This window comes from Mustela erminea, chromosome 8 (genome assembly GCF_009829155.1).
Source record: "Mustela erminea isolate mMusErm1 chromosome 8, mMusErm1.Pri, whole genome shotgun sequence".
Taxonomy (NCBI): Eukaryota; Metazoa; Chordata; class Mammalia; order Carnivora; family Mustelidae; genus Mustela; species Mustela erminea.
The window spans coordinates 67,592,239-67,619,200 of record NC_045621.1 but is presented as its reverse complement, the minus strand read 5'-3'; the positions used below and the strand labels follow the sequence as shown (position 1 = coordinate 67,619,200).

The 26,962-nt window shown below is 39.8% G+C and overlaps 1 protein-coding gene across 1 annotated transcript in view; it reads right to left on the bottom strand.

Moving 5' to 3' along the window:
* Window positions 1-438: 438 nt before the first annotated feature.
* The window catches only part of METAP1D (methionyl aminopeptidase type 1D, mitochondrial), an 86,900-nt gene continuing 60,376 nt past the window's right edge, over window positions 439-26,962 (bottom strand). Inside the window, 9 exon segments of the mRNA XM_032355946.1 lie at window positions 439-845; window positions 976-1,054; window positions 1,963-2,010; window positions 3,264-3,361; window positions 10,877-11,040; window positions 14,485-14,527; window positions 15,108-15,256; window positions 16,691-16,840; window positions 18,869-19,026. Of these exon segments, the coding sequence (XP_032211837.1) occupies window positions 767-845; window positions 976-1,054; window positions 1,963-2,010; window positions 3,264-3,361; window positions 10,877-11,040; window positions 14,485-14,527; window positions 15,108-15,256; window positions 16,691-16,840; window positions 18,869-19,026 (968 nt within the window). The 3' untranslated portion in view covers window positions 439-766.

Here is a 26,962-nt window from a genome sequence, read left to right as displayed (position 1 = left end):
GAGAGAGATGGAGGGGCAAGAGGGTCCCTCAAAAGTAACCTCTGGGATGGCTGCTCGGGGCAGGATGAGGGATGTGAGGAAGAGCCGGAAGAGCCACAGGGATCCAGGAAAGCCATGTGTGTGGACTGATAAAGCACTGTGAAGGCCAGATGCAGGGTTCACTGGCAAGGAAATATGTGTAACCAACCCCACGGTTTGCTAGCTAATCTCTTCATCCCAAAGCAGCTATGAAGGGAAAAGAATTGGAAGGGCTAGTGCCAACGTGGGATCCACAAGGGGAAAAGAAGAGACTTCTAAAAAATTCCCAGCTAACATCTAGGCTTATTCTTTCCCCCAACCGCAGATGTGAAAAGTTCAGAGACTCAAAAATTAACCAGCCACCCTCTCCCTCTAGTATCTGTCAGAGGCGCAAGGACAACAGACACAATGGGCTTAGGAGGGGAAAGCTTTTACTTGGGCAGTCAAGGCAAGGGGAAGAGTAAACCACGCATCTCTGGAAATCCTTCCCCTACCAAACCCGGGAGTCCCCCCCACCCCCCAGAATCGCTTCTCGCGGTAGGAAGCCGAGCCCGCCCTCTCTGCGAAGCCCCGAGGCCGAGGCCAAGGCCAGGCTTGTGATCCGATCCCCATCGGGTTTTTCCAAGACGTGAAGCTAGGTTGGTTACTGCGTGACCTCCCGTTTTGCCGGGCTTCTAAAAGTTCTCCAGCTGGATTTCGGCAATTTAGGATAAAAAGCTCCCGGCCTCTGCGACCTGCGGGCGGCTCCTCAGGCCTCGTGGGGCAGTTTGGTCAGGATCTGCACGCCCCCCGACGTGATGAGAACTGTGTGCTCGAACTGGGCGGACCTGAAACACACACCGCAGTGGTCAGAAGGCGCGAGAGCGCCGGCGGGGCGGGGAACAGTAGCTCGCGGGAGCCGTCGGACCAATCTCCCTTCCCATAGCCTCTCAAAGCAGTGGCACCGAAAGCAAACACCTTTGATTGTCCAGGGAGACCACAGTCCAGGCGTCTTCCAGGACTTTAAATTCAGGAGATCCCTCGGTTATGATTGGCTCTGTAAGAGGGAAAATATTTACTGCAGTGATCTAATCACATTCTTGTCAAATATTGTTCCGGCTGATTACGAAAAAAGAGAAGAAGGTTCTCCTCCCCTCCCCCCAAGTGCTTCCCCCACGGGTTCCTGTTGTCATCTCACAAGGGCTGATAATTGATGTTGCTTACATCGTATATTACAAACTAAACAGTAGGAAGAGGAAACACTACCGCATTCAAAAATGTATGAAGTTGTCTCGTTCGTAATTTTTTTAAGAAAAAAAGGGCATTTTAATCAAGCCTTAATTAGGACCCCGTGGATAATAACCACCCAAACACCAGTCCCTCTTATAAATACCAGTCAGTTTTTTAAAATATTTGAATTTTTAAAACATGCTTAAAATGTTCATTAATCAGCAAATAACAATTTTCTTATTTCACTCTAATTGCTTCGCCATTAAGTACCACAGTCAGAAATATGATGCCTTTAGGGTCTTAGATGATTGGAATTTGGTGGTGACACCAGTCACATGATTAGCCAGGACCGGGCGGCCAGACAAGGAGCAAGGGACATGATCACTTCTAGTTACTGGGTGTTACTGGAAAAAACAAAAGCAAAAACGAAAACCCCAAACCAAACCAAAAACATCCCCAAAACCAAACCAAAACAACAAAAAACACCAAACACTGCCTTATGCTCGTAACAGAATTAGAGGTTGGATGGCTGCCGTCTCCTAAATGTGTCAGTAAGTATCTGATTTAGGAAGATGGGGCTAGAGGATATTATTTAATCAGATTTGCTATGCATCTGAATTATTTCATTACGCTGATTGGCTTTATTATTCCTTCACGGGACTGCCTGGCCTAGGCCAGCACTGCTGCCTTGATCCAGGGAGCCAGGGCTCTCTAAAGGGAAGCCTGGGCACTGACCTATGGTGAACGCCATTCCCTCCTCCATGAGTAGATCGCTGTCATTTGCTGCAAAACAAAAATATAGGGTGGGGGAGTGAGAAATGGAGAGAAAGAGAGAAACAGAATTAGAGGGGCAGGACTGTTCAAAAAGACCTTGGTCACTTGTCACTTCATTTATTTACTTTTTATTTTTTCTTTTAGAATAGAAGGGGTTCTGACCCTTAGGCTTCGCATTTTCTTTGCTTGGGGTCAAGGCCCCTGGGAAGGGTGTACCAAGGGCTAGCAGAGGTAGCTGGGGTGTTCTAGATACCTGTTGTGTGCTTTAGACAACTTCCACAGTCCCCTGGCCACTTCTTCCAGGTCTCCTGGCTTCACTGGGTCCTAGGCCCTGCCCGCCACCCCAAAGAGAAAGACATCTTGGGGAACTGATACAAAGGGAAGGCAGACCCTTAGGGTGCAGGTTAAAGCAGGAGGCTAGGATAGGGGTGACTTGAAATAACTCCAATAAGTGTTGGTGCAGGGTGGGGCACACGACTGAGACACTCTTTCTGCGCTCCTGAGCTGCCACAGGTGGGGTTCTTTAGTGCTAAAGGAATTCTGACCTGCTGGGTCCACGGGGATCTTCAGGGAATAGGGTTCTACCAGCATTTCTTCTAGGGACTGCTCCAACCCCAAGCACACAGGTCAAGGCCCAACTTTCCTTCGGTCCCTGTCCAGGTGTGCAGCCCCCCCTTGGGAGCACGCTACAGAATTGCCTCCTACCCTAACCACTGCCTCTGACCTACCCTTGCCTTCTCATTGTCAGGTGCATACTCAGGCAGTGAAAAGCAGGAGGTTCTGGGGAAGGAATACAAGGGTGGGTATAACCTAGAAATCACTAAAGAGTACATGCTGCTAAATACATCAGCTGTCAACACTGTGTAGGATGTAATGAAGTTTAACCACAACAGTCAGCAGTTAGAGAAGAGGGTAGAAAAAGAAAAACAGAAAACAGTCATATGTGCATGCTGCTGGGACATTGATGCAGTGGCATTTTGTTTTCAGTAACTTTTTCTAGACAAATATCCCTTGTGCCTTCCAGCCATCACCCTTCAGGGGAAGACAAAAAGCAAAATAAACCCTATTCTGAGACTGAAACTGCTGGGCTCTAATCCAGTAACATAGTAATGTGCTGGTTACAATTGAGTAACTCCCCCCCACACACACATGCATACACACAAAAGGATGATCATATGAATTCAAAATTAGAGGAACATGAGGAGCAAAATTGCCTTGTTCTGATTCCACCCAATAAATAGCTCCCAAATTAACTTCCTTACCATGATGCCAAATTTCTGGATGTCCATGAAAGTAAGATCCTATCCCATGCCCCACAAAATGTGGACAGACTTGGAAACCATTCTGATGAGTTATGCGGCTTTAAAAGCGACCCAAAAACAAAATTTAATTAAATTAGGTAAGTTTTTAACACATACTTAGATAAAGTCACTTTAAAATAGTCTCTGAAAGAGAAAAAAAAAATCAGTTATATTTAGAGTCAGATGGTAACAATGTTTTCATTATTCTGAAATAATTAAAATTTTTGCCATTGCAAAACGACTCCTTTTGGATAAATGAAGAAAAAAGGTATGTATCTAACATGGTAGTTTGCTTCATTTACCTTAGTAAGGCATTCAAACAAGGCCACTTTTAGACAACAAGTGAGTGTGCATGTGGATCGATGCATGCCTATACGGATCGATATGCATACCCATGTGCATAGAATGCAGGTCATAAAAACTTGCCTGGTTTGTATAAGATTTCACCAAAGACTTTGCAAATTACTACTGATTTGGGGACTGAACAGAGAAACAAAAATGCAACCTAGAAATGTGACCTCCTACTTTTATAGTTTTCTTATTCTGGCCTACTTCAAAACATTACGTATTTTAGAAACAGACACACTCATACAATAGGTCAAGTCGCATTGTCAATATTCTTGAAATACTCCAAAACTTTGTCATCATTTGGGATTTCCACTCAAGACTTAAGTCATTAACAAAATTCACACAGAATGCTTTTAATCACCGTGATGCTTAAGAGAAGCTAGTATTGTGATTCCTAGTTATTTTTTTTTAAAGATTTTATTTATTTATTTGACAGAGAGAGATCACAAGTAGGCAGAGAGGCAGGCAGAGAGAGAAGGGGAAACAGGATACCTGCCGAGCAGAGAGCCCGATGTGGGGCTCCATCCCAGGACCCTGGGATCATGACCTGACCCACCGAAAGCAGAGGCTTTAACCCACTGAGCCACCCAGGCGCCCCTGATTCTTAATTCTTAATACTATATTTGTTCTTTCTACATGCAAAATGTACAGGTTTCCATCTATTCCATCAACAGAAATGAAGTCTGGCCTATAGAATTCAACCCTAAAATCCTCACATACAAAGTTAAGAAGTTGTTTTTGAAATCAGGTGAGCACACTCATTTCTAAGAGCAAGAGAAAGTTAAAACATATAAAGCATGAACAATTTATATTTTCATGTGGGGTTAGTGCCCTAACCCTAACCATAACAATGGATCGGGATTTACAGGACTACTATTAAAATTTTTTTTTCTTTTAAGATTTTGTTTATTTGACAGAGAGAGATCACAAGCAGGCAGAGAGGCAGGCAGAGAGAGGAAGGGAAGCAGGCTCCCTGCCGAGTAGAGAGCTCCATGCAGGGCTCAATCCCAGGACCCTGGGATCACGACCTGAGCCAAAGGCAGAGGCTTTAACCCACTGAGCCACCCAGGGGCCCCCACTATTTAAATTCTTATCAAAATCAAAGTTTTTAGATCCCAAACTAGGTTTCCAGTAGACCTTAGGTTTAGTCTGAACAATGAACTCAGAAGCAGCATCTCTGACACTCATGTCAAAACTCTTATCTCTGAACATGTTTAACTTTCATCTCCGGACCTGCAAGATGCCTTCTCTTATACCAGGATGTCACTCTAAGTAGCAAATGGACAGCCTCTTATTCAGACTTAATTTCCATGTAACTGAGAGTGCAGAAACAGGTAAGCTATGCATATATCAAAGACAGGAACAACAAGTCAACATCTTTCTCTCTTAAATTTGTACTTTGTGGTTATCGTTATTTCTGTGTGTCTGTGCAGTTGGGGCAGGAGGTATAAAAACTTTCCCAAGGTGTTTCTACTTGTACCACACAATTTCCAAATAAAAACTGAGAATGGAGAGCAGATAGAGGGTGGAATTACGTAAGACAATAATGATCTACATTTTTTTTTTTTACAAGAATGGGTCCTACCGAAACTGCAAATTATGTGACTTTAGTCCCAACAAACCTCAATGAGTCTAAGAACATTCCATAAACTGTTCTCCTACTTTCTTTCCTTTAAAGAAAAAAAAAAAAAAAAAAAAAAACTAGGATCTAACAGATTGGCAGGCATCACGGCTACATCTTTAATGTGTGATACAATGGCAATCTTCATTTTAATTTCTGATGAGAAGAGAGGAAGAAAGCCCACTCTGCAGACACACTTGGGGTCCCTCTGCCATCACACCTCTCATTCCTCTTCATAAAAGAAGCTGTGCAATTACAAGGTGCTAAAGATATTTTGAGTGCATTCTCCTACAACAATTTACTGCCTGGATCCTGCTGGAACTTATGGTTATGGGAGTATCACAGAATGTATGTGTCATGAATGCAAAGGTCAGGATTTCACAGCCGGGTGGAAAAGAGGAAAAGCGCAGGACAAATTTCGCTCAGTTCCTTGGCTGAGCATCATCTCAATGCTTGATTACCAGGAGCTAAGTATAGATTTCGGTCTGCCTTTCAGGGTATTTCCCTTGTGGATTTGTAGTGAGCTTTTTTATTATTTATTAAAAATATTTTATTTATTTGAAAGAGAGAGTGAGTGTGTGAGAGAGAGCATGAGAGGGGAGAAGGTGAGAGGGAGAAGCAGACTCCCCGTGGAGCTGGGAGCCGGATGCAGGACTCAATCCCTGAACTCTGGTATCATGATCCGAGCTGAAGGCAGTCACCAAACCAACTGAACCACCCGGGCACCCTGTAGCGAGGTTTTATCTCACATACTTATGGGGACGAAATGGGATCAAATCTAATGTTCCTATTTGCTACTTAAAATCATGTCCTTGGGCGCCTGGGTGGCTCAGTGGGTTAAGCCACTGCCTTCGGCTCGGGTCATGATCTCAGGGTTCTGGGATCGAGTCCCGAGTCGAGTCCCGAGTCGGGCTCTCTGCTCAGCAGGGGGCCTGCTTCCTCCTCTCTCTCTGCCTGCCTCTCTGCTGCTTGTGATCTCTCTCTGTCAAATAAATAAATAAAATCTTTAAAAATAAAATAAAATCATGCTTCTTCACCTACTTTGGAATATACGGGGAGCATGAGATGATTTGCCCTGATTCTAGGACTTAAATCTAGATTCATAAAAGACCATCCGAGAGACCTGTAGTAGTAAATTCCACTCTGACCTGATCATAAAAGACCATCCGAGGGACCTGTAGTAGTAAATTCCACTCTGACCTGAAAGCCAGTGGTGGTCACCCTGACTGCGGCACGGGAAGGTGGAACACGTGTGCTTCCCTTCACTGGTGTGTTGAGGGAAGTGGAAAGAGCTGGGCAGGCAGGGCTGCTCCCCTGCACCAGGCCTCCCCGGCTGTGACCCCTCCTGAGCCCGAGGTCTTCTTGCCCTGGACAAGAAGGAGATCTGTCTTCTTTCTGCTGAAACCTACCGAAAAGAATTCTCCTGGTATTAGCTGTTCTGTACTGATTTTTCTTTAACTAAAAATCTCTCAGACAGTACAACACTTACCCATGAGCCTGAGCGCATTTACGATTTGAAGTCCTTCACAGGGACTATTTGGGGAGGGAGAAGAGGGTAGGGAAGGAAGAAGGTATGCAGATGTACTTCCTGAACTTACTTTGAAATCATCCTATTATTAGAGTTCGTGTTTCAGTTACGGTTCCTCGCTTAAGGAATTTCTTGGGGCCGTTTTCGTCCATTTAATTCCCTTTCATGAGAGAGTTTTCCTCAATTGAAGTATTGTGTAGACGAATTAAAATTCTTAATACATTTCAAGTACATTTTGTGACGAAGAACACATTCCCCAAGAGGGCAGAGGAGTACTGTGTTTAAGTGCATACTCTTCTCAAGAAAGAAAAATGCACACGGAAATCATTTTCTCACCATTTTTACACGAATCCTAAAAACAGTACTAATTTCCAAATGGTCACAGCTCTAATTAAATGGCCCCTGGTTTTCCAAGTTCAGTCCTTCCAGGCTTTTATTTTAAACAGTAGTCTTTGAAGGAATGCACGAGCCCAAGGATTCCCTCTAACGACAAGGAATGTTTAAGTGCAATTAGTAATATTTTTGAAAGCCAACAACCGTTTTTGGAAAGAGGGGTACATTTTTTTGTTTCAAGCCGGATCACAAATTACTGTGTTTTTCTTACAATAGTGCTGAACTTTTATTTGAGGTTTTCTGTTTCCGAAAAGCAGACATGATGGATTGAAATAAAAGATAATTTATTGCAGTGCTTACTTTCATGTGCAGAGAGAAGCAGTGTAATTGTAATTTACAGTAGCTGTCAAGAAAAATCCATCACAGATGACATTAAAATGACTTATTTTGCCTGAGCCACTTATTGTTTAAATGTGCATAATCTAATAGAAAGAGATTATTTTTAAAAATCTGCTTTATAGTCTTCTAAATTAATATCAAAACATATACTTATGAATTAAACATTAAAAACCATTTATTGATACTTTCATCATGACATTTACAACTATAAGTTTAAATTATTTTTGATGGAACTGTCACATATTTGGGATGCATGAATCTACACATTCACAATATTCTCATATGTACAGATCATATCATCTAGAGATAATTTGAATATACAGCTTTAGAAATAATTTAAAGCAAATGGAGGTACAGTGAGCATAATAACACTGTAATCTAAAGATCACTAGCCATCCCTCATGAAGCAAAAGGGCACACAGAGAACTCTTTTCATTAAACTATTATAGCCAATACTTCTTCAGAGATAGCCTCCTACCTTCACAGGCTTCTGAGAATTTCGAAATGTCCTATAAAGATCACTAGGTTCTTGGTAGCATACTGCTAATAAAAGAAGCTTGAATGTTCTTTTCATGGTGCATCAGTAGAGGGAGGCTATGCAAAAGATGGTGAATATCTTAAAATAAATGAGACTGAGTTGAAAGATGTTTGTAAACCTTCAGTCTGTAATGATTCCAAGTACTTTTGGCTTAAAGGTGGAGACTGTTTATTTACTCCCTTGAGATTTTTGCCTGAATAAGAAAAGGCAAAATAATAGATGTCCAGAAACACCGCCTTAACATGGGCTAGTCCCTGGTGGCAGACAGAAACCATCCAAATAATGAAATGTATCAGGGTGAAAGTAAAAAGTTCATTGTCTGTTATTTTTCACATAGTTCTGTAAGTGTAGCTGTTGGGACTGATCTGGTTTTCAAAGGAGCTTGTCCATGCAAATTCATACTCTGCGAAAACTGACCTTTGCATCCAGATAGCTAAAACCCAATGTCACTTTCAATTCTACTCTTCTTCTTCTTCTTTTTTTTTTATGTAGCTAGAATTAATGTAGTGAATATGTAATGAAATGCATTATCCTGCATGGAGATTTATCAGATTTTCCGACTGAATGCTGTGCTTTGCTAGTACTAGCTGGAGTTCACCTGCATGTTGGTGTGGCGTGTGGCTCTTTTTTGTAAAGAGTTAAGTCGTACACAAAAAAAGGGAACAAAGGTCAGCACCCAGCCGCCACTTGAATGTGAGATTTTTCTTTTTATTCCCCTTGATGTATACTAGGCTCTGTGTTATTAGTCTTAATGATGGAAAATTGTAGTGTTGATACAAATCTTTTTTTCAAAGTAGTAGGCGGGAGCTCCATTTGTTAGTAAGTTTTTTTGTGACTAAAAGCCACGGACAGTACATTTATGTAGCAGTAAAAGGCCTAGATGCTCTTTCCATAGCAGAGCTAATTATTCCTACTGTGACCTTACTGATCTAGCCTGTTCCTAGCACATCTCATCTGCACGCCTGTTCCTCTGTGTAGATGGTGTCAGAGAATATGAAAAACCCTATAATGAAACCATTTTCATGATGGAGAAAGGCTACTGGAGTTGCACTTGCTACAAAGAGGCTCAATTATATGAGTAATTGTGATAATTTTCTACATTCATAGCCTTCAATGGGGAAAAAAGAATGAGAGCCACAAAGGAAAATTACTTTAACAAGAAAGTACAGAGAGTAAAAATGGAAGAAGAGACAAAAAGGGGAAAAAATAACCAGAAAAAAAAAGTTTAAAAAATAGATCTGGAGGGAGGAATAGCGAGACAGGGAGAACAACAGAAATGCTCAAAAGCCCGTGTGCAGCTGTGTTGCACAATTAAATTGAATTTTTTTTTCTGCAGTTGATGAATGTGACTACTGCAAATGTGCCTCTGTAGTTAGCTATCATTTGTTGTTCCGTGACAGGAAAAGGATAATTACCTCTCAGAGAGAATCAAAGGCTGACATGCCCTTTAGACACAGCCATGAATGCAGAGCTCGATAGAATGCTTGAATAAGAATCTAGTGTTCTCTGCCCCCTTCTACTGAAGAATAAATTTTGTTAAAATGCAAGAGCACCACCAGCAAATTTGTTGAACCCTAGGTGTTCAAAAATATGAGATACATCTATCGACTCATCCCATTTGCAAAAATAAAACTGCATTTTGAATTCATTTCTATTATATTCATGGACAGTAAGATAGTGAGATATGCATTAAATTTCTTTTCCCAGTAGGGGTCTGATTCAACATTTCCTATGAAAGAACAGAGAGACACTATCCTTTTTTCCCAGGCTAGTTAGCCTATAATTTAAAACTGTCAAAAACACAATTTTGTTCAAAGTCTTCAATAAAAGCTTCCCAGATATAAGCCAAAGAGATTTTACTAAAGTTTGATTCAGACATTGTTACAATATTTTTAAAGCCATAAATACATTTAACTGATATTTTACTGCCTTTTTTCTTAAAGTGTTTGAGGGCTTACGAAGAAAAAAGGCAGCATCTTTTCAAGGTGACTAAGCCTTCCATCCTTTAGACAAACGGGAAGTATTCAATGGTTCATATTAATGAGAACAGTACTTTAAAAGGTACTGATGTGATCATCTTTAACAAAATGTATTACTTTTGAATGAAAACACATATTCTGAATGTCTACTTCAAAACAGTTATAGGGGTTTAAAAAAAAAGATCTAAAAGTAGGTAACAGATTATGGGGAAAAGTCTTGAATTCAGAAAATACACATACACTCAAAAAGCAAGCATAGAATGCTGTTTGGAAGATAAATTATAGTTTACAGGAAAAAAATGAACCAGACCAGAAAAGGACATAAGCTCGCCCTTTCAGCCTGTTTGCTAATCCACTAATTTGAAAGGTAAGTCTTGCTTGAGCTATTTTTTTTTTTTTTAATGTTTGTATTACAGGAATATGTTTCACTTCATTCCTTTATAAAATTTAGCTTTTCTCCTGTTTCATTATCCAAGAGTTGGGATGCTTATCCCCTTCTTAGTTACTTTCTTCCATGTTTGGTGTGATTTTGAGTAAAGGAACACTACAGACCAAAATGTCGAGCTTAAACTAAAGCAGTCATATAAATATTGCTTGCTGCTCCTGTAAGTTTCCTGCTGACCCCAGTATAATTCACTGTTTTAAAATCTCTCTCTCTCTTTTTTTTTAAGCCCAGGGAACAACATTGCAGCTTGGCAGTTCACATACTGATATCAGACTGAAATGATGGTTCTGAATCATAAAACATGTCATCAACTTTATACCAAGCCACCAATAACCTTTGTACCATTTGCCAACCCTCCCTTTACTTGTCAGTGTAAGGCTTACCTGATTGTGTTTCCAATTACAGAGAAGGGAGCCCCCGCTCTGCAAGCTGCAATTGCTTCATCTCTACACCTCCTGGCAACCTCCACTAACTTTTTACCACATTCATCCACAGTGCCCACCAAAAACGTTTCAGAGGTGTCTCCGTGGTAGCCATTGTAATAGACCTAAACACAGGCAAACATTTAAAAATACATCCTTGTTTAAAAATGTACTTTCCAAAAGTATATATTGTGTTCATTTATGTATTTAGTAGATTCATATGTTTCACCCTTCCAGAATTACTCATTTCCCTACCAAAAATAAAAAAAAAATGCTAAAGCCTTACAGAAATTAAAAAAGATGAAGCTATATGATGATATTACAAAATTCAGAAATAAATATATAACTGGAATGGCTATTTCAGCATTATGATTAGCAATGCTAGTATAATGTTTTATTTCGAGAAGACAAAACTACACATGCATAAATTAGTGACCAAAGACATTGACCCACAATTACTACTATAGCTCTAGGGAACCTAGAAGTATTTAACATAGTGAAAAGTTTCTTCAGTGTCCTAAAGACACTCGATCTTTTATTTACCAATTCTACATTTGGAAGTGATAGACAACAAGAAGAAATAAAATAGACATGTCAGTCTTAGACAGTAGGAGAATTTTGTTCCAAGAAGTGAAGTGGCTCAATATGGGAATGAAATATGTTAGGGAAAGATCCTGCCTGGAAGTAAAACTTTAGTCAATTGTTCCAGATAGCAGAATGTTAACAGAAGACACTATACATGGGGTCTTAAAGGATTAAAATATAACAAAATAGGCTTAAGAATAAAATTACAGAAAATACAATTTTATCAGTTGTCAGCAGGCCCTATAGGATCTTGGAAGACATCAGAGTCATTATAAAAATCAATAATTAACAAACACTATAAGAAATACACAAGGTACTATGGTGAGTGCTGTGAAGTGTATAAACCTGGCGATTCACAGACCTGTACCCCTGGGGATAAAAATATATTATATGTTTATAAAAAATTTAAAAAAATAAAAAAATAAAAAAAAATACACAAGGTAGAAGAAACTGGTTGAATACTGATCCTCAGATAGAGCACAGAATTTGCTATTTTGCATTAATTTGATCTAGGTAACTATTTTTCACATTTCTCTTTCTCATGAAGTAGAATGTACAAACTTATAAAAAAGATATTTATCTGAGCTATTTTAATACCGAGTTAATGTCTTAAATCTGTATACTATTCTGCACACACACAAAAATACTCTACTACACTCTGTAAGGGAAGCAGGAAAAGTCTATTCTTCTTCGCTTTGTAAGTCAGGAACCTGAGGCTTAAACAGGTAACTCATCTAAGGTTACTGGCAAAAATATAGAGGTAGATCCAGAGGTAGTACTGGCTTCTAATCAAATGTTTTCTCTACTGTGTCAAATGACCTTAATTACCTTGCAATACAGTAGTGTTTTATACATTTTTTCCCATTTGCAGTCCAAGAAAGTACAAGTTTGATTTTATAAACAATTATGTTACTGTTGCTAATATAAGAGTAATTATTTTTAAAATGTGTAATTCAGTGTTTGTGTAACTGTTATTTAAGTAAAAGATCTTTTTAAAAATCTTTGACTTCTTATATTACTTTTTGCTAGTTTTCCAAATGACTACGTGAAAGATTCAATATGTACGAGAATAATAACACTTCTGAAAGCCTATGGCAGTTATCTATAATTAGGGTTTATGCTCACAAAGTATTCTTGTTTTGTACTTCATTTATTAAAGAAATATTTATTGAGCAACTACTCTAGGCATCTCATAGTTTTTGTTTTGTTTTGTTTTGTTTTTAATTCAGCTTTCAAGGGGGAAAGAAGTCTGTTTCCTTGTGATATATACTAGATGTAAACAATTATAAAATGCACAATGAGTACTTTCGGATGAAAGTAAAGGATCTCATAATGGACTCTTTCACTTAATAACATATCTCACAAGAAATATAATTTGTGGCAAGGGGTTAATAAAAAGAAATATAACTTAGGAAGATAGCGACCAATAGGTCTTCTTGACTCCTTTATATTTTGAGACACTTGAAGTGTTTCACCTTGCTTTTATGAGTTTTGCAACTGTGATATATCTGAATGTTAAAAATTCATTAAAAGTCTTCAGGAAACAGAAAAGGCATGGAATATTCTCTCTGGATGCATTGGGAGCAGAAGGAAAGTGTGCTGATTTCATTCAAAGCAGCAATATTTTATTAGGGGGTGATTAGGTGAGACAATAAATGTAAAACCCCTAAATCAGTTACAATTCAAAAGAAAAGTATATCAGGAAAAATACTTATTTCAGGCATACTTCATAAAATATCTCCTCCTACATGATTCTGAGTAGGAAAGATAAACCAACAGAATATCTGTGCAGTAAATTCTCAAGTATTCTGAGGACAAAATGATATATGAAAGAGTAGCAGCGATAAAGGCATCATTGGCTATGTCACCATCCAATCTGCTATGAAAAAAGAGGGGGAGTTAATTCAAACAACTAAAAATTTGGCTGAACTCAACTGGATGACAATTTCCACCTCATTCCCACACCTACCTAAGTTCATGGTCTGGATACAAAATAACTATCATGGAAAATATTTCCTCATTCATAGAAGCTATACTCCTTGAATGTTGTCTCTCTCAACTGGTTCTCATCAGATGATTAAATTTTATTTATTTACTTAAAACTTGTTTATTAATCACCAAATGCACAGAATTTATTTCCAATCCGCATAATCCAAAGGGACCCCTGCGAACTTTTTTAGTAAAATGAACTGCCAAAGCGCAAATAATCCAAGTCTGAGACTAGTAAACGGCTGAGGGAATTAGAAAAGGTTGGCACTTGTACAGTTTGAAGTTCCCACGTTAAATCACTTTGGGTTGTTATTTAAAAAAAAGGCTGTTAACCATTTGGTAAAAAGTTGGGTTCAGAGAGAAAACCACTCTGCTCGTATGCTCCGAGTTCAAGGCTCTCTATACCCTCGATGCCACAAATGGAGCACGACGTTACCTTCAGGGATTTTAATAAATCTAGGGAACACTGCTAGCAAAAGAGTTGCTGTCCAAATAGACTGACACACACAGGCCAATGTAGCCCCTAATGACAGAGTAAGATAATGACAGGCCCCACTCAAAATCAGCAGGAAGAGGAAGATCAATCTTGGCAGAGTGAAGGAAAAATGCTGGCTTTCTTCGCGTTAGCTCATCTCATACATATCTAGCTTCAGCAGCTGCCCAGTGCCGTGGTGCTCTGCTTTAACTACACAGTGGATCAATAACAATTACACCTTCTCAAAAACATGACACATAGCAGGATTGGGTTGACATTTCACTTAGGCCAACATTGATCTCAGTGCATCTGATTCCAGCCCTAAATTCAAGTCAGGCCTGGGTTTACTTGGAATAAACACGGAGTTAAAGACAAAAAAGGAAACCAGCTGCTTGCGTCTGGGTCTAGAAGTAAACAGCACTTCCCTTGGTGCGGCTCGCATTTTCAATCCACAATTCTTCCTGGTGCTACCAGCAATTCCGAAGTTGATCAAAGACTATTTTTTATATTATTTACTCACCGTGACATCAATGTTGATAATATCTCCATCCTGAAGAGGTCGACTGAAACGTAAACACAATAAAAGTGGTGATAGACAGATCTCAATAAGAGGAATGTACAAATAAATACTAAGACTATCACGAGCCCAGTGAATTGCAATGGTAATTTGGGGTGGAAGAGGAATAAATGGAAAAAACTATATCTAATCTTTAAGTTATATTAGTCATGTCCCATCTTACAAGAAATACAGAATATGAACATATTGCCATTGTTTAAAAATCTTTTAAAAATTCTTTAAAAAACGTACTTATTGGTTACCTTAATTCTGCAAAGAGCTGAAACAATAATTGATGACCTCTATTTGCCTACATTTAGATTTTTACCATTTATATGGTTAAAATCTAAGAACGTACAACCAATATTTAAGGAGCAATGACCTTTTTGGACTACACACTGCTTTAACAAACATTAAATTATGTCCACTTAGAAGCAAAATATTTCGAAATTTTTGTTTTACCATAATCTGCTTCACAAGTTTGCAGGTGGGTTTCAATTAAGCTAGTGTCTTTCACCATGTGTTACAGATCTTTGGTGTCATGGTTTAGTTTCCAAAGGAACAATATGTTATTAAGCAATAAATACCTGTCAGGAATACCATGACAGAGCACGTTGTTTACAGAGGTACAAACAGATTTTGGAAAACCTCCATAGCCTAGAGGTGAGGGATAAGCATCGTGACTGATGATTTCCTGATGGACAAGAGCATCTATCTCCTCAGTTGTCATGTCGACCTAAAATATTAAATAAAGAAGTTGTGCAGCCACAGTTGAAGACATTTCCTGCACTCGTTGACCATGTCTCTAGCTACAGCACTTCCAGATGAGACTGTACAGACTTACTGTGATAAACTCGTGATACAACCTTTTAATTAATGGGGGTTAGCATGATATATTTCAATTGTGCCTTTTTGATCATCGTTTGGGTATACGATGTTGTTATGGGCTGTTAGGAAATGGAAATTGTAAGCCCTAAGATCCTATAAATTATCTGTTGAGTCATTAAATGACATGACTACTTTTGAGGCTGAACACTTCACAGAGAGGTTCTTAGGCACTTCCTTCCTCTTCCTCAAGGGCTAGGGCCTCAGGCTAGCTGAAGCATATAAATTCTCAAAAGTAGCTTCAGTTTAGATGACAAAGCTTGAAAAAGTAAGTCAACCCACACCTCTTTATCTCAGTGAAAGCTTACATGGGCTTTGCAGCAATGATGAGAAGATTATGGATCATTATTTTAAAAAAACTCGGCCTGATACATATAGTAGAAATTTGGTTTTCACAAATCTTGCTTTCTTTCATGCTTAAGTAAATCCATTGGGTTTTTAAAAAAATATTTCTCTCTTATTAATAGGCATCCAATTGCTCTCAAACTAAAAAAAAACACAAAACCTAAAACTGAGTTTTTTTAGTATATGAAGATACCTCCATAAACTCATAAGTCATAAATAAAATTCTAAAACAAAATCTTTCATTAAATACTACCTATTTCTTCAATATCTTTCTATGCGTCATTTGCTATTCACATTATGCTAATTATGTTCCAATAACCAGTTTATTACACAGGTGACAACCTAAGTGATTTCACCATTGAGACGCACTTCCTAAATTCTGCCCACCTTCTGGAAACTACAGACCCATACTTTTCTTTTTCTTTTTAATGACCCCTAAAAAGCAGAGTGTTTCAGATTATTCTGGAGAACTAAATCTTATAGTAAGACAGTTGTCTGTAATTACATTTCTCTATTACCCATAGCTTTGTATATATGCTCTAATCTTGCTTTGCAGAACTAATGCAAGAGAAAAGCAGACAAAGGATGAGGCAGAACAACTCTTCAGGCACACAGAAATAATGTGGGGGAGTCAAAGCAGAAACTACAGGCAGGAAAAAGGGGCAGAAGTCAAAACTGTCGGCCATTGATCAAGTGGGATAGGCCGATTGGGCCCAAAGTGTCTCCAGAATCCTGCTACTTAAAATTGAATTTGGATTTTAAATTACCTCTAGAATAAACACACAAAATAATAAAATCTCCTTCCCCTATCCCAAGGCTTGACTTGATTTTTTTTTAACAGATGAGATGTGTACGCAAGAAGAGCGAAAGGGAGAGAGGGGAAAGAGGGGGGTTGGGTTGCGACTTCTGTAAGTCCTTCTGAGGTTTGCGGAGACGCCACCTTTAAACTCTTCCCAGCCAGGAGGAGGACATGTCGCGCCAGCTGACAAGCCTGACGAAGCCCTTGAATCTGATCTTCATTCTTAACTTCTATGCTGTCTCCCCAGTCGGGTACAATGCCTGTCGTCACATAGTCTGGCTTCTTTATGTGCTTGAGGAAAAAGGATTGAAAATGAAGATCAGAACCCAGCACACGACAATGGGATCATTTTTTCGGACACAGCCTCCTGCTTCATGGAGCTCTGCCCTTCCTGCCGGAGCACCGACCTCCGAAGCCAGCACGACAGACCCTCCAGGCTGCCCCCAGTTCCTTCCCCTGCCCTTTTGAACTTAACATTGCCTGTTAGTGCTGCCTCTGGATGGTCTGTTAACCTTACTGTGCTTTGAGTCAAACTGGTCTGAAGTAGACTTCTGGTCAAAACAAACAGTAGTTTTCTTTTCTTCCTCCTCCCAACCCTGTAAGAAGCATTCTTGTCGTTGATGGAAAAAGAGCACCAAGCTTCCAAATTGCCAAATGGCTAATTAAGAGTACTTTCATCTTCTTAACACAAAGATAAAATTTATGCAAAGGATAGCTCACAACACCCTCTCCGAATGAATATATGTAAAAGGCTGACTCTCAAGGCCCCTGAAGCCTATTACGAATACACTTTTCTTGTACTCGGCAACTGTATCCAAACTAAGAAGGGACGAGAGAACAAAACCCAACAGCTTTCTTTTCTTTTTCTTTCTTTTTTTTTCAAGTACATTAAAAAAAAAAAAAAAAACCTAGAACATTCCCATGATTTGCCAAAAAGAAAGAAACCCCCCAAACTCAAAATGTTCAACTCTGATCACCCTTGTAGAACATTCTCCACTGCTTCCTTAAACCTATGGGCAGTATTCAGAAAATAAATAACTACTTTACACACAGAGCTTCTTTCAGTCCCAAGATTGTGCTCAGCTCTTTACAATCTGTTTACGGACACTGCCACACAAGCACTGTGGAACCCTACCGAGTAAGCGTGCACAGCACTTGGGGACAGGAGGCAGAGGGAGAGGAGACTCTTCAGCTGGCCTCACAGTGACTCTGGAAGAGCTGAGCTTAGGGGTCTGCTCTCTGTGAAGCACATCACTCCTTCACTTCTAAGACCTTCCCTTATCCTCATGTTCAGGTGGGCCTTTGTGACACAGGGCACGCCAGTGTTTGGCTGAGCTCTGGGCAAGCATCCATTCCTCCAGCTTTGCCACCAGTGCCCACGGAAGCTCACACAGTCTCCCCCACAGACTGCGCTCCTGTCTCCACTCAGCCCTGCGACTAGGTGGCCAGGTTACAACGACAGGCAGAAGGGCTCCGGGCTTGTCACTGGCATTCTAAAACAATACATTCTTCTCTCTGGAGGCTTCCCTTTCTTTCCCAGCACAGAAACACCAGGAACATCCTCTGGGTTCTGGTAGCCTGTCTCATTGGCCCCTTTCCACACACACACAAAAGGGGCCACTCACCTTCAGGGAGTATAATATACTTAACGGGGGTTTACTGTTTAAAATATGCATCAGAGGGGGAAGCAGGTGAATTTGTGACAATCTAGACTTCTTTCAGGTGTTCTCATTCTTCCTACATGACCCCCCTCCACCTCCTTCATTTTGCATTTCGAAACATGGGTAGATTGTCTTTCCACAGAATTGTACTCTCTGAGAAAAAAATCAAGAATGCTCTGAGGCAAGAGGTTTTTATTTAATTACTCTAAAGGAGGATTCAAAAACAGCAGCATTAATACTATGGAAAGTATGAGCAGGCGTTAGGAAAATAATTCTAGTGTACTAGTTTCAAGTAATCGCTCTTGAATGATCCCAGTTTTACAGTCCATTTTTTTTCTATAAAAAGATTAAGAAACTAGAGACATGTACTTTTACCTTCGTGTTAGAAATTTAATATAGAAAATTTTCACGGTAGAAACTAATTCTAAGTAAGCTAAGCAGCTGTAAGCTCAGAGCTTTATTTAAAAAAAAAAAATAATAATGTTATAGAACTGCAGATGTTACCGCTTCTCAAATCACAATTTCAGATCGTAAACCAAGTTTAAAAATCATGATTCAAATGGCTCAGAAATCAAAGGTGCAAAAAGACATTCGTTCATTTCTGCAGCTAAGCTTCATCCTGGCTGGAAAAAGCAGCAGATAATAGGCAACACGGTACCTCAGGGACTGGGTGAGCTGAAGAAACGGCAGCCGGCAAAACTATACTGTGGGAAATCTGTCTTTGTCTCCGGAAAAAGAAATTTCTTCTTTGTTGACTGCTTGACTCCTTGTGTAAGGAGATAGGATTGAGTGGTGAAGAGAAAATTCTATGACAACCTATGAGCAGAAATAGGCATATTTTAAGTTAAAAAACCTACCATAGGGCTACATTTTAAGATGTTCCATTGTTGTCTGTTAAATCATTATCCTAATCCTTTACTGGCTCAAAAAGGAAAAGCCCCAAATAGAAAGGAAAGCGGTTATATTCTGAGTTCTAGTACAATAATAGCACAGCGTATTTATTAGCTAATACTATGTTTACATACATGTTTGACAATGGAAAACTCCACTCTAACGGGAAACAAACATATAGAGGCATCTGCTAAGTACCAGGTTTGCAAAAAGAACAATTTCTGCTGTGGAACCTTCCCCAGCAATGTCCAGAATGACCTTAGATTCAGGGCACTGTTTGGGTGGCTTTATATTCTTTAAAGCTGTTTTCCTTTCAAGAATCATGGACAAATTGCCAGCTGCACTTTTTGCCCTTGATAGGATTACTACTCTGTGTTAAGTTCACGTGCAGCAAGAAGCATTCTACCGAAATGCACTATGACAAATGCTCAAGTCGGATAAAGACTAAAAAACAGAAATGTAGGGTGTGACCCTGAAACAAAATGAACGCAGGGTCCTAAAGTGCCCACAACAGGAATTAAGAAATAGCTATCAAAATTTTAAATGCATATATCCTTTGACTCAACAACTCATCTCCTAGGGCTTTCCCTTGCAGATATTATGCAGTAATGGATATAAGAAGATGTACCCTCACTTTGTGGTAGAAAAAAATGAGGAATAATGCAAATGTCCATCCATGGGGGACTGGTGAAATAGAGTCTGGATGTCTATGCAACAGAAAGCTATGAAGGTATTAGAGAATAAGCTAAATCATTTATTTCTATGTGCTGATACGTAACCAGGCCACAATACATTGCTAGGGAAAAGACAAAGCTGAACAGTAGGTATAGAAAGCCCAGTGATGTAAAAAAGAATGTATACATTTATATTAGCTTGCATATCCCTATAAAATTTCTGAAAATTTATATTCATCAATAGTGGTTATTTCTGGGGCATGTGATTGGGCCTGGGGTGGGGAGGAAGTCTCCCTGATTCATTTTATTTTCTTCTACACTGTTGGATTTTTTTAAACTACCCATTTGCATGCATTACTTTTATAATTAAAACAATAGTTTGAAAATTCCCCAACATGTCACAATTGCATATCAGGGGTTGGCAAACTACAGCCCGAAGGCCAAATCTGGCTTGCTGTCTGTGTTTTTGTACAGTCCACAACCTAAAAATGAATTTTACATTTATAAATGGGCAAAAAAGAAATAAGAAAAATAGTATTTTGTAACATGTGAAATTATATGAAATTCAAATTTCAATGCCCATAAGTACAGTCACATTCATTCACTTACAATGATCTACAGCTGCTCTGAGCCACAGAGTTGAACATCTATAACAGAGACTGTACAGCCCACAAAGCCTAGAATATTTACTATCTGGCCATTTATAGAAGTTTGTTGACTCCTGGTCTAGAGCACTGGTTCTCAAAAAGTGGTACCCAGACCACCATATCAGCATCACATGGGGAAAAATGCAAATTATGGGGCCTCTCCATTTACTGACTCAAACTCTGGGATGAGACCAGCAATCTATCCTGTGACAAGGCCTCAGGGTGATTCTGATATCCTTGAAGGGTTGAGAACTACTGGCCTACAGTAACATTTCAGCTGTGAAACATAATAGAAACACAAAGTGCAGGTGAGTACCGGCCTCCAAGGCCAGGATCTCCAAGTGACCTAGAGAGAGGCACACAAACAAACCCCTATGGTCAGCAATTCAAGGTTGTAAGTTTCACTCTATTATGTTCTTCCATAAAGTTGAATGTAACAATGTTGAATCAAACTTACAGAGGTATTTCGGTGTTATTTTAAACAATTCCAAATACTAGACAAAATGCAGCAATATCTTTTTTTTTTTTTTAAATCAAAAGTTGCTTCACAGAGGCAGGTACATATTCCCCGAAGTTTGCACATTTCCCTGTAGACAACACCACCAGCTCTAGACTGTCAACTGGTATATGGGGCAAGGCAGAATCCTAGGAAAAGCAGATGGTTGGAAAGTAGATGCCTCATAAAGAACAGTTCCTTCAAGAACACTTAAAAAGATTTTAATGAGAAAGAAATCGTCCAGTCCACTACAGCTTCTAGTACCGAGCACTTACTATGAGTTAATTATTGTCCTAGGCACTTTACATATGTTAGCTCCTTAGTCTTAATGAGAACCTTCCACTGCACTCCAGTTGGGGATACTGAAGCACCCAAAGGAAGGTAACTTCCCCAGGAGCATGCAGTAAGTACAAAAACTGTGGGAAAGCGGTCAAGTTGCCTCTACAAAGTATATTATTTTTCCCGTACACATGAGAAAAAATGACCTAACACATATGGAAACACCAGAAAACGTACAAGGCATCACAAAACTATTAGGAGTTACTATCACTAGGTTATTCTTCCAAAAGTGGTGATAGGTTTGACCTAATCCTTCCACTCTCAAGCCAAGCTCCCTTCGCTTTGGTGCGGTGGCTGAAAGAAGCTGGTTGGTAGTCTGCGCTATGCGTCCCAGCGAAAGCAAAGACTTAGGCGGAATCAGTCTATGACTCCAGGCTCCCTAACTCCATCCCGAGGCAGGACCACAACAAGACACAAACCCACAAGTATTTCCCTTCTGAGGAAAGAATGTATTATGATTACTATTAATAAGGATAACCCTAATAGAATTAGTAACGATAATAGTGGTTAGCATTTAATGGCCACTTTCTTTGATGAAGCTCAGTGCTAGGTGCTTTACATACATTATCTCTTACCAACTCTGGTGGGCAGGCAGGCAGCTATTAACGCCACTGTTTCACAGATGAGGAACTAAGATTCAACACTGCTGGAGGTTAGGGGGAGGCCCGGGCTCCACATCCCGCAAAACCAACTCAAGGACTGAGCTCACCACTCCAAGCTGCCTTCCTACAGTGTGCAGGGGCTCGAGTAGATAGCATGCTTTCCTATAGGATGTGGTTTTTTAAGGGATTAGCTTTGTGTGTATTTTTTTTTTTAAGATTTATTTATTTATTTGAAAGAGGGAGACTTGGGGGAGGGACAGAAGGAGCCGATCTTCAAGCAGATACCCTGCTGAGTGGGCAGCCTGCCTGGGGGGGGGGGGGCGCGGGCTCGATCCCAGAACCCTTGAGATCATGACCTGAGCCAAAGCCAAGAGTTGGATGCTCAATGGACTGAGCCACCTGGGTGCCCCAGGAAATAGATTTAAAGGAAAGTTGGTTTGTGTGTGTGTGTTTAAGATTTATTTAGAGAGAGAGACAGAGCGAGAGAGAGAGCGAGTGCACGTAAGCAAGCACATGAGTGGGGAGAGGGGCAGAGGGAGAGTGAGAAAGAGAATCCTCAAGCAGACTCCCCCAACCCCCAAGCACAGAGCCCAGAATGGGGCTCAATCCGGGACCCTGAGATCATGATCTGAGCCAAAAAACGAGAGTCGCCTGCTCAACCGATTGAGCCACCCAGGCATCCCTAAAGGAAAGTTTAAAAAAAAAAAAAAAAAGAAAAGAAATAAACATCATAGGACCATCCAACATTTAGAATGAAGGTACTTTTCATGAAAATTCGTCGATCGGATCTAATTGGAGGTATTGCAGTAATGAGGATAGCATGAGCTTGGAGGGCAGATGGATCTGTGTTACCACAACTTCTGAGCCCCACGTTCTTCACCATCACAGGGAAACAGCAATGTTTTCCTTGCCACTCCCCTGTTGTGAGCATTAACTGAGATAACATTCATAAGTAAACCATCTTAAAAGCAGGTGCCTCATAAACATTAATTTTTTTCCTTTCCCTTCTCAACTCTTCAAAGGGTTTACCTACAGGCCTCTAAATTTATTTATTCTTTTATTCAGCAACTACTTTCTGAGGTCCTTCTGTATGCCATGTTCTGGATACTGGATGAACCAGACAACAAAGTCCCTGCTCTCACGGAGCTTCTATTCTACGGTGGGACAAAGACAAGAAGCAAACCAACAAATACATTAGATTGTATCAGATGGTCATATGCATGATGAAAAACAGGTCAGAGAGACACAGTAGCGGATGGCACCTTGGAACCGTGGTGCGGCTTCTGGTCCTACCAAGAGCTAACTATGTGACCTGAAGAAGTAACAGTAAACATTGGCTGAGCACTTTCTGGGGCCTGCTGAGCAGTCAGACCCTGCCCACTGAGACAGAAGGCTTAGGAAAATGAGGGAGTTGGGCTTTCTCATCTTTGAGGGAGGTCTCTTTCAGCTTTGGCATTTGTGCCATCACTCCCCGGCACCTGATTGTCATGCGAAATTCCAGGCAAAGGGAGGATGTGGACCTGATCAATTTCAGGACTCACGAAGATTTTTTTCAATGCAGCTGATTACATGAAAGAGAGATCATCTTTATCAGCATTATCAAGTTCAAGCAGAGAGTCATTGCAGGGGGAATCTCTTCCATGTACTTAAACTTGAGGCATGAAGTCACCAGGCCTCTCCCTGGATATCTTGTTGAGGCTTTGAGACATTCACTTCGAGGATGAACAGTGTTGCCGATGTACCTGTCCTGCCAAATGATAGGCTCACTGCCAAAAAGATGCAGGCACACCCACACACGACTTAAACATTGGGAACGCAGCCTGAATATATCCAATCTGTTGACAATTACGGTTGTGCAGTGTACTCAGAAATTCCACCTTCATATGATACTTTTTTATTCGGAGCAAAATCTTTTCTTTCAATCTGATAAAAGACACCCTATAAACGCTGTCACAAGGTAACAGGATAATAAGGTACCATACCGTGTTTATTCCACTAACTATTCATTACAAACCAGGAGAAAAAAAAACTAGTGTTTTCACAGGTGAAATGAAGAAATGGGCTTTAAAAATACATGCCTTTAGAAGATAATGGTCCTCCAATTAATGCGGCAAAAAAGAGGTGGGGCAAAATCCTCCATTTTGTTTATCATACTGGAATTAATAAATAGTAGTTAACAAATTTTCTAAATGCAGAGTGGATAAAATTAAATTCTCCAGTACCCATTATATTCAGGGTCACAGGATAAACAAACTACAGTTACTGCTATAGACCATTCTAGAAAAGGTTTGTTGGGTTTCCTTTATATCTCCTTTCCTTATAAAAGCACTGCTTTGTACACTGAAAGCTGATACAATCCAAATATTATATGTCAACTTTATCTCGATTAAATAAATAAAAGCACTGCTGATACTGTATCACAACTGTATCTAACTTCCCACTTGCTACGGTCAATGTTACAGCTAATTTGATGTATGACACCCATCATCAGAGGCAGGGACACCAGCAAGGTTTTCATTAGTCACAACACTGGCCGCTCTGTCTGTCTTGTGGGCACCACGATTTGCCCAGGATCCACAGCACATACCACGTTTTTCAAGTTTAATATTTTTTTTAAGATTTTATTTATTTATCTGAGAGAGAGGGGGTGTGCATGAGCAGGGTAAAGGCAGAAGGAGAAGCAGACTCCCCACTGAATAGGGAGCCCGATGCTGGACTCGATCCTAGGACTCTAGGATCACGACCTGAGCCAAAGGCAGACACTTAACTCACTGAGCCACCCAAGCAGCACAGGTTTTATTTTAAGTAACCTCTACACCCAACATAGGGCTCGAACTCACAACCCCAAGATCAAGAGTCACATGCTGCACCAATGAGCCAGGCAGGCGTCCCAGATCTCCTTTTGTTAAAGCTATTTTCAGGAAACAAGTTTCAGGTGTGTACTAATTATTGTAAGGGATAAGCTGACCAGTCTGAAGTTAAGGAGGCACAAGTTGAAAATCATCAGAAGCCGGGGTGCCTGGGAGGCTCAGTTGGTTAGGCAACTGCCTTCGGCTCAGGTCATGATTCCAGGGTCCTAGGATCAAACCCCATGTCGGGCTCCTTGCTTGGCAAGGTGCCTGTTTCTCCCTCTCCCTCTGCCTGCTTGTGTTCTCTCTCACTCTCTGTCAAATAAATAAATGAAATTTTTTTAAAAATCATCAGAAACCCCAGAAGAGGAGCGCCCCAGATCAGCAAGGAGCTGCTTTGGACTAATTTGATCTTCAAAGAGTGATCATAATGAGTGTTGTTACTGCTGATTATGTAACAGAAACTCTCTATAGGGTTTCCTTGACCAGTACGTCTATACGTTATTTGTTATAAATACTAGAATATCTACTGTTATCAGAGGTAATAGTAAGAATTATTTTCAGAGTCACAAAAATTCTATCAGTGTCTAGTTTCAGCTGAATGTCGAAAATTATAGGCAACTGCTTCTTTCACTCCATGGAGAAGCATACTGTGCAGCCTGAATGTCTTTTGAAATTGGTATAAGTCCTCTGGATCCTGCAGCACATTTTTCATATTTTAAATTTGTATTTGCTGTGGAAATCAAAGTCATGGTTTTAAATATGAAAATATTTGGGAATAACATCAATTTCTAAAAACTGCATTTTATTCCCCTTTACAGATTAAGTCTGAAAGGTGGGATTACGGAATTCAAGTATGATGGAGGGAGGAATGCATTTTTAAATAACTAATGTTGCTGCACACAACATGCCCTATGTTTACTGGCCTCTTACTCAGGGTCCATTTTAATTGTTATCTGCTCATGCATTCTATACCACATAATGAAATGCTTCCATTTCACCCACTGAGCCCTGGGTTTTTCTGTGCACCTCTACTAATGACCCTTAATTAAGCTGATTTATCCTTGAAAACGTAAGTTTTCTTTTGGCCAACAAGTATTTTGAAGGAAGAGGCCTGAATGAACTTTCAAAGAGACATTTAAAATGCTTATTATTTTAAGCGACCGTAAAGCTGAAAAAGCATATTTGTACTTAAGTGTGGTCTACCAACACCTATATTTTTCTATTGTATGTTTCCAGGGAAGCACTTCTACCCTGCGTCAGGCACCAAATCCTCCTCGGTTATGCTTACATTTCAGAGGTATTAGATATCTGGGTAGAAAACAACACAATTAAGTAGCTGGTACTACTTTACATTAGTTAACAATGTCAACCAGAGATAATAGGTAATTTAAAAGATACTCTGTAAAATGTCTTACTGAATATTTTTTTCATAATGATCAAATGCCAAAGTCTAGTAACAAAACTATTATTTATAGCATATCAGCATCTAATTGATTTTACAAATGGAGGCAATTATTTTGGATGAAGGGGGGAATGTGTGCCAGATTTAAATGATTTATGATTACTAAGAGAGAAAACAATGTTTTGCTAATTCATTTTCAAATATGGCTCTTACAGTCATTGATAATTTTAATTCTAAACCAAGTGATTTGCTTAAATAATACATTAACTTAAAAAAAGAGGTAACTTACTTTGTGACAGCAAAAATACTTTTAACTGTTTAGAAACATTGCTTCCTACAGTAGGCTCAAAAGGGACTGTGCCATAGAAATACATTTTCGAGGTGCTGATTTAGAGCCACAGAAAGATCACACTTCACGAACTCCAACCAATTACCTAGAGTAGGAGCACAGGCTCTTAAAGCACTGTGTGCTTCAAGTCCAAAAAGGAACGCTGCAAATGCATCCATGCCTTATATTTCTTGACCCAAAACACTGTCTACTTGATAGGTTTGATAACTTGCACAAATGTTGTGAAAGGAAAATTAAACACTCTGCATTACTTGATATAACTCCCATTGATTTTTATAATCTAGGACTAAGATGTACCTGTTTCAAAAGTAAATGAGAGAGATTGAGGGTTCCTTCACATTTCAAGGAGACTATCAAGCAGAAGAGAAGCTCACATTTCACAAGAAATAACCTGTGCAGTGGTTGAAGAAAAAAGAAAATCAGCTCAGGGAATGCCCCAGGCTGCAGCAGATACTGATTGGGCAAAGCTAGAGGACAAGGGCCCTTGAAACTAAACAAAA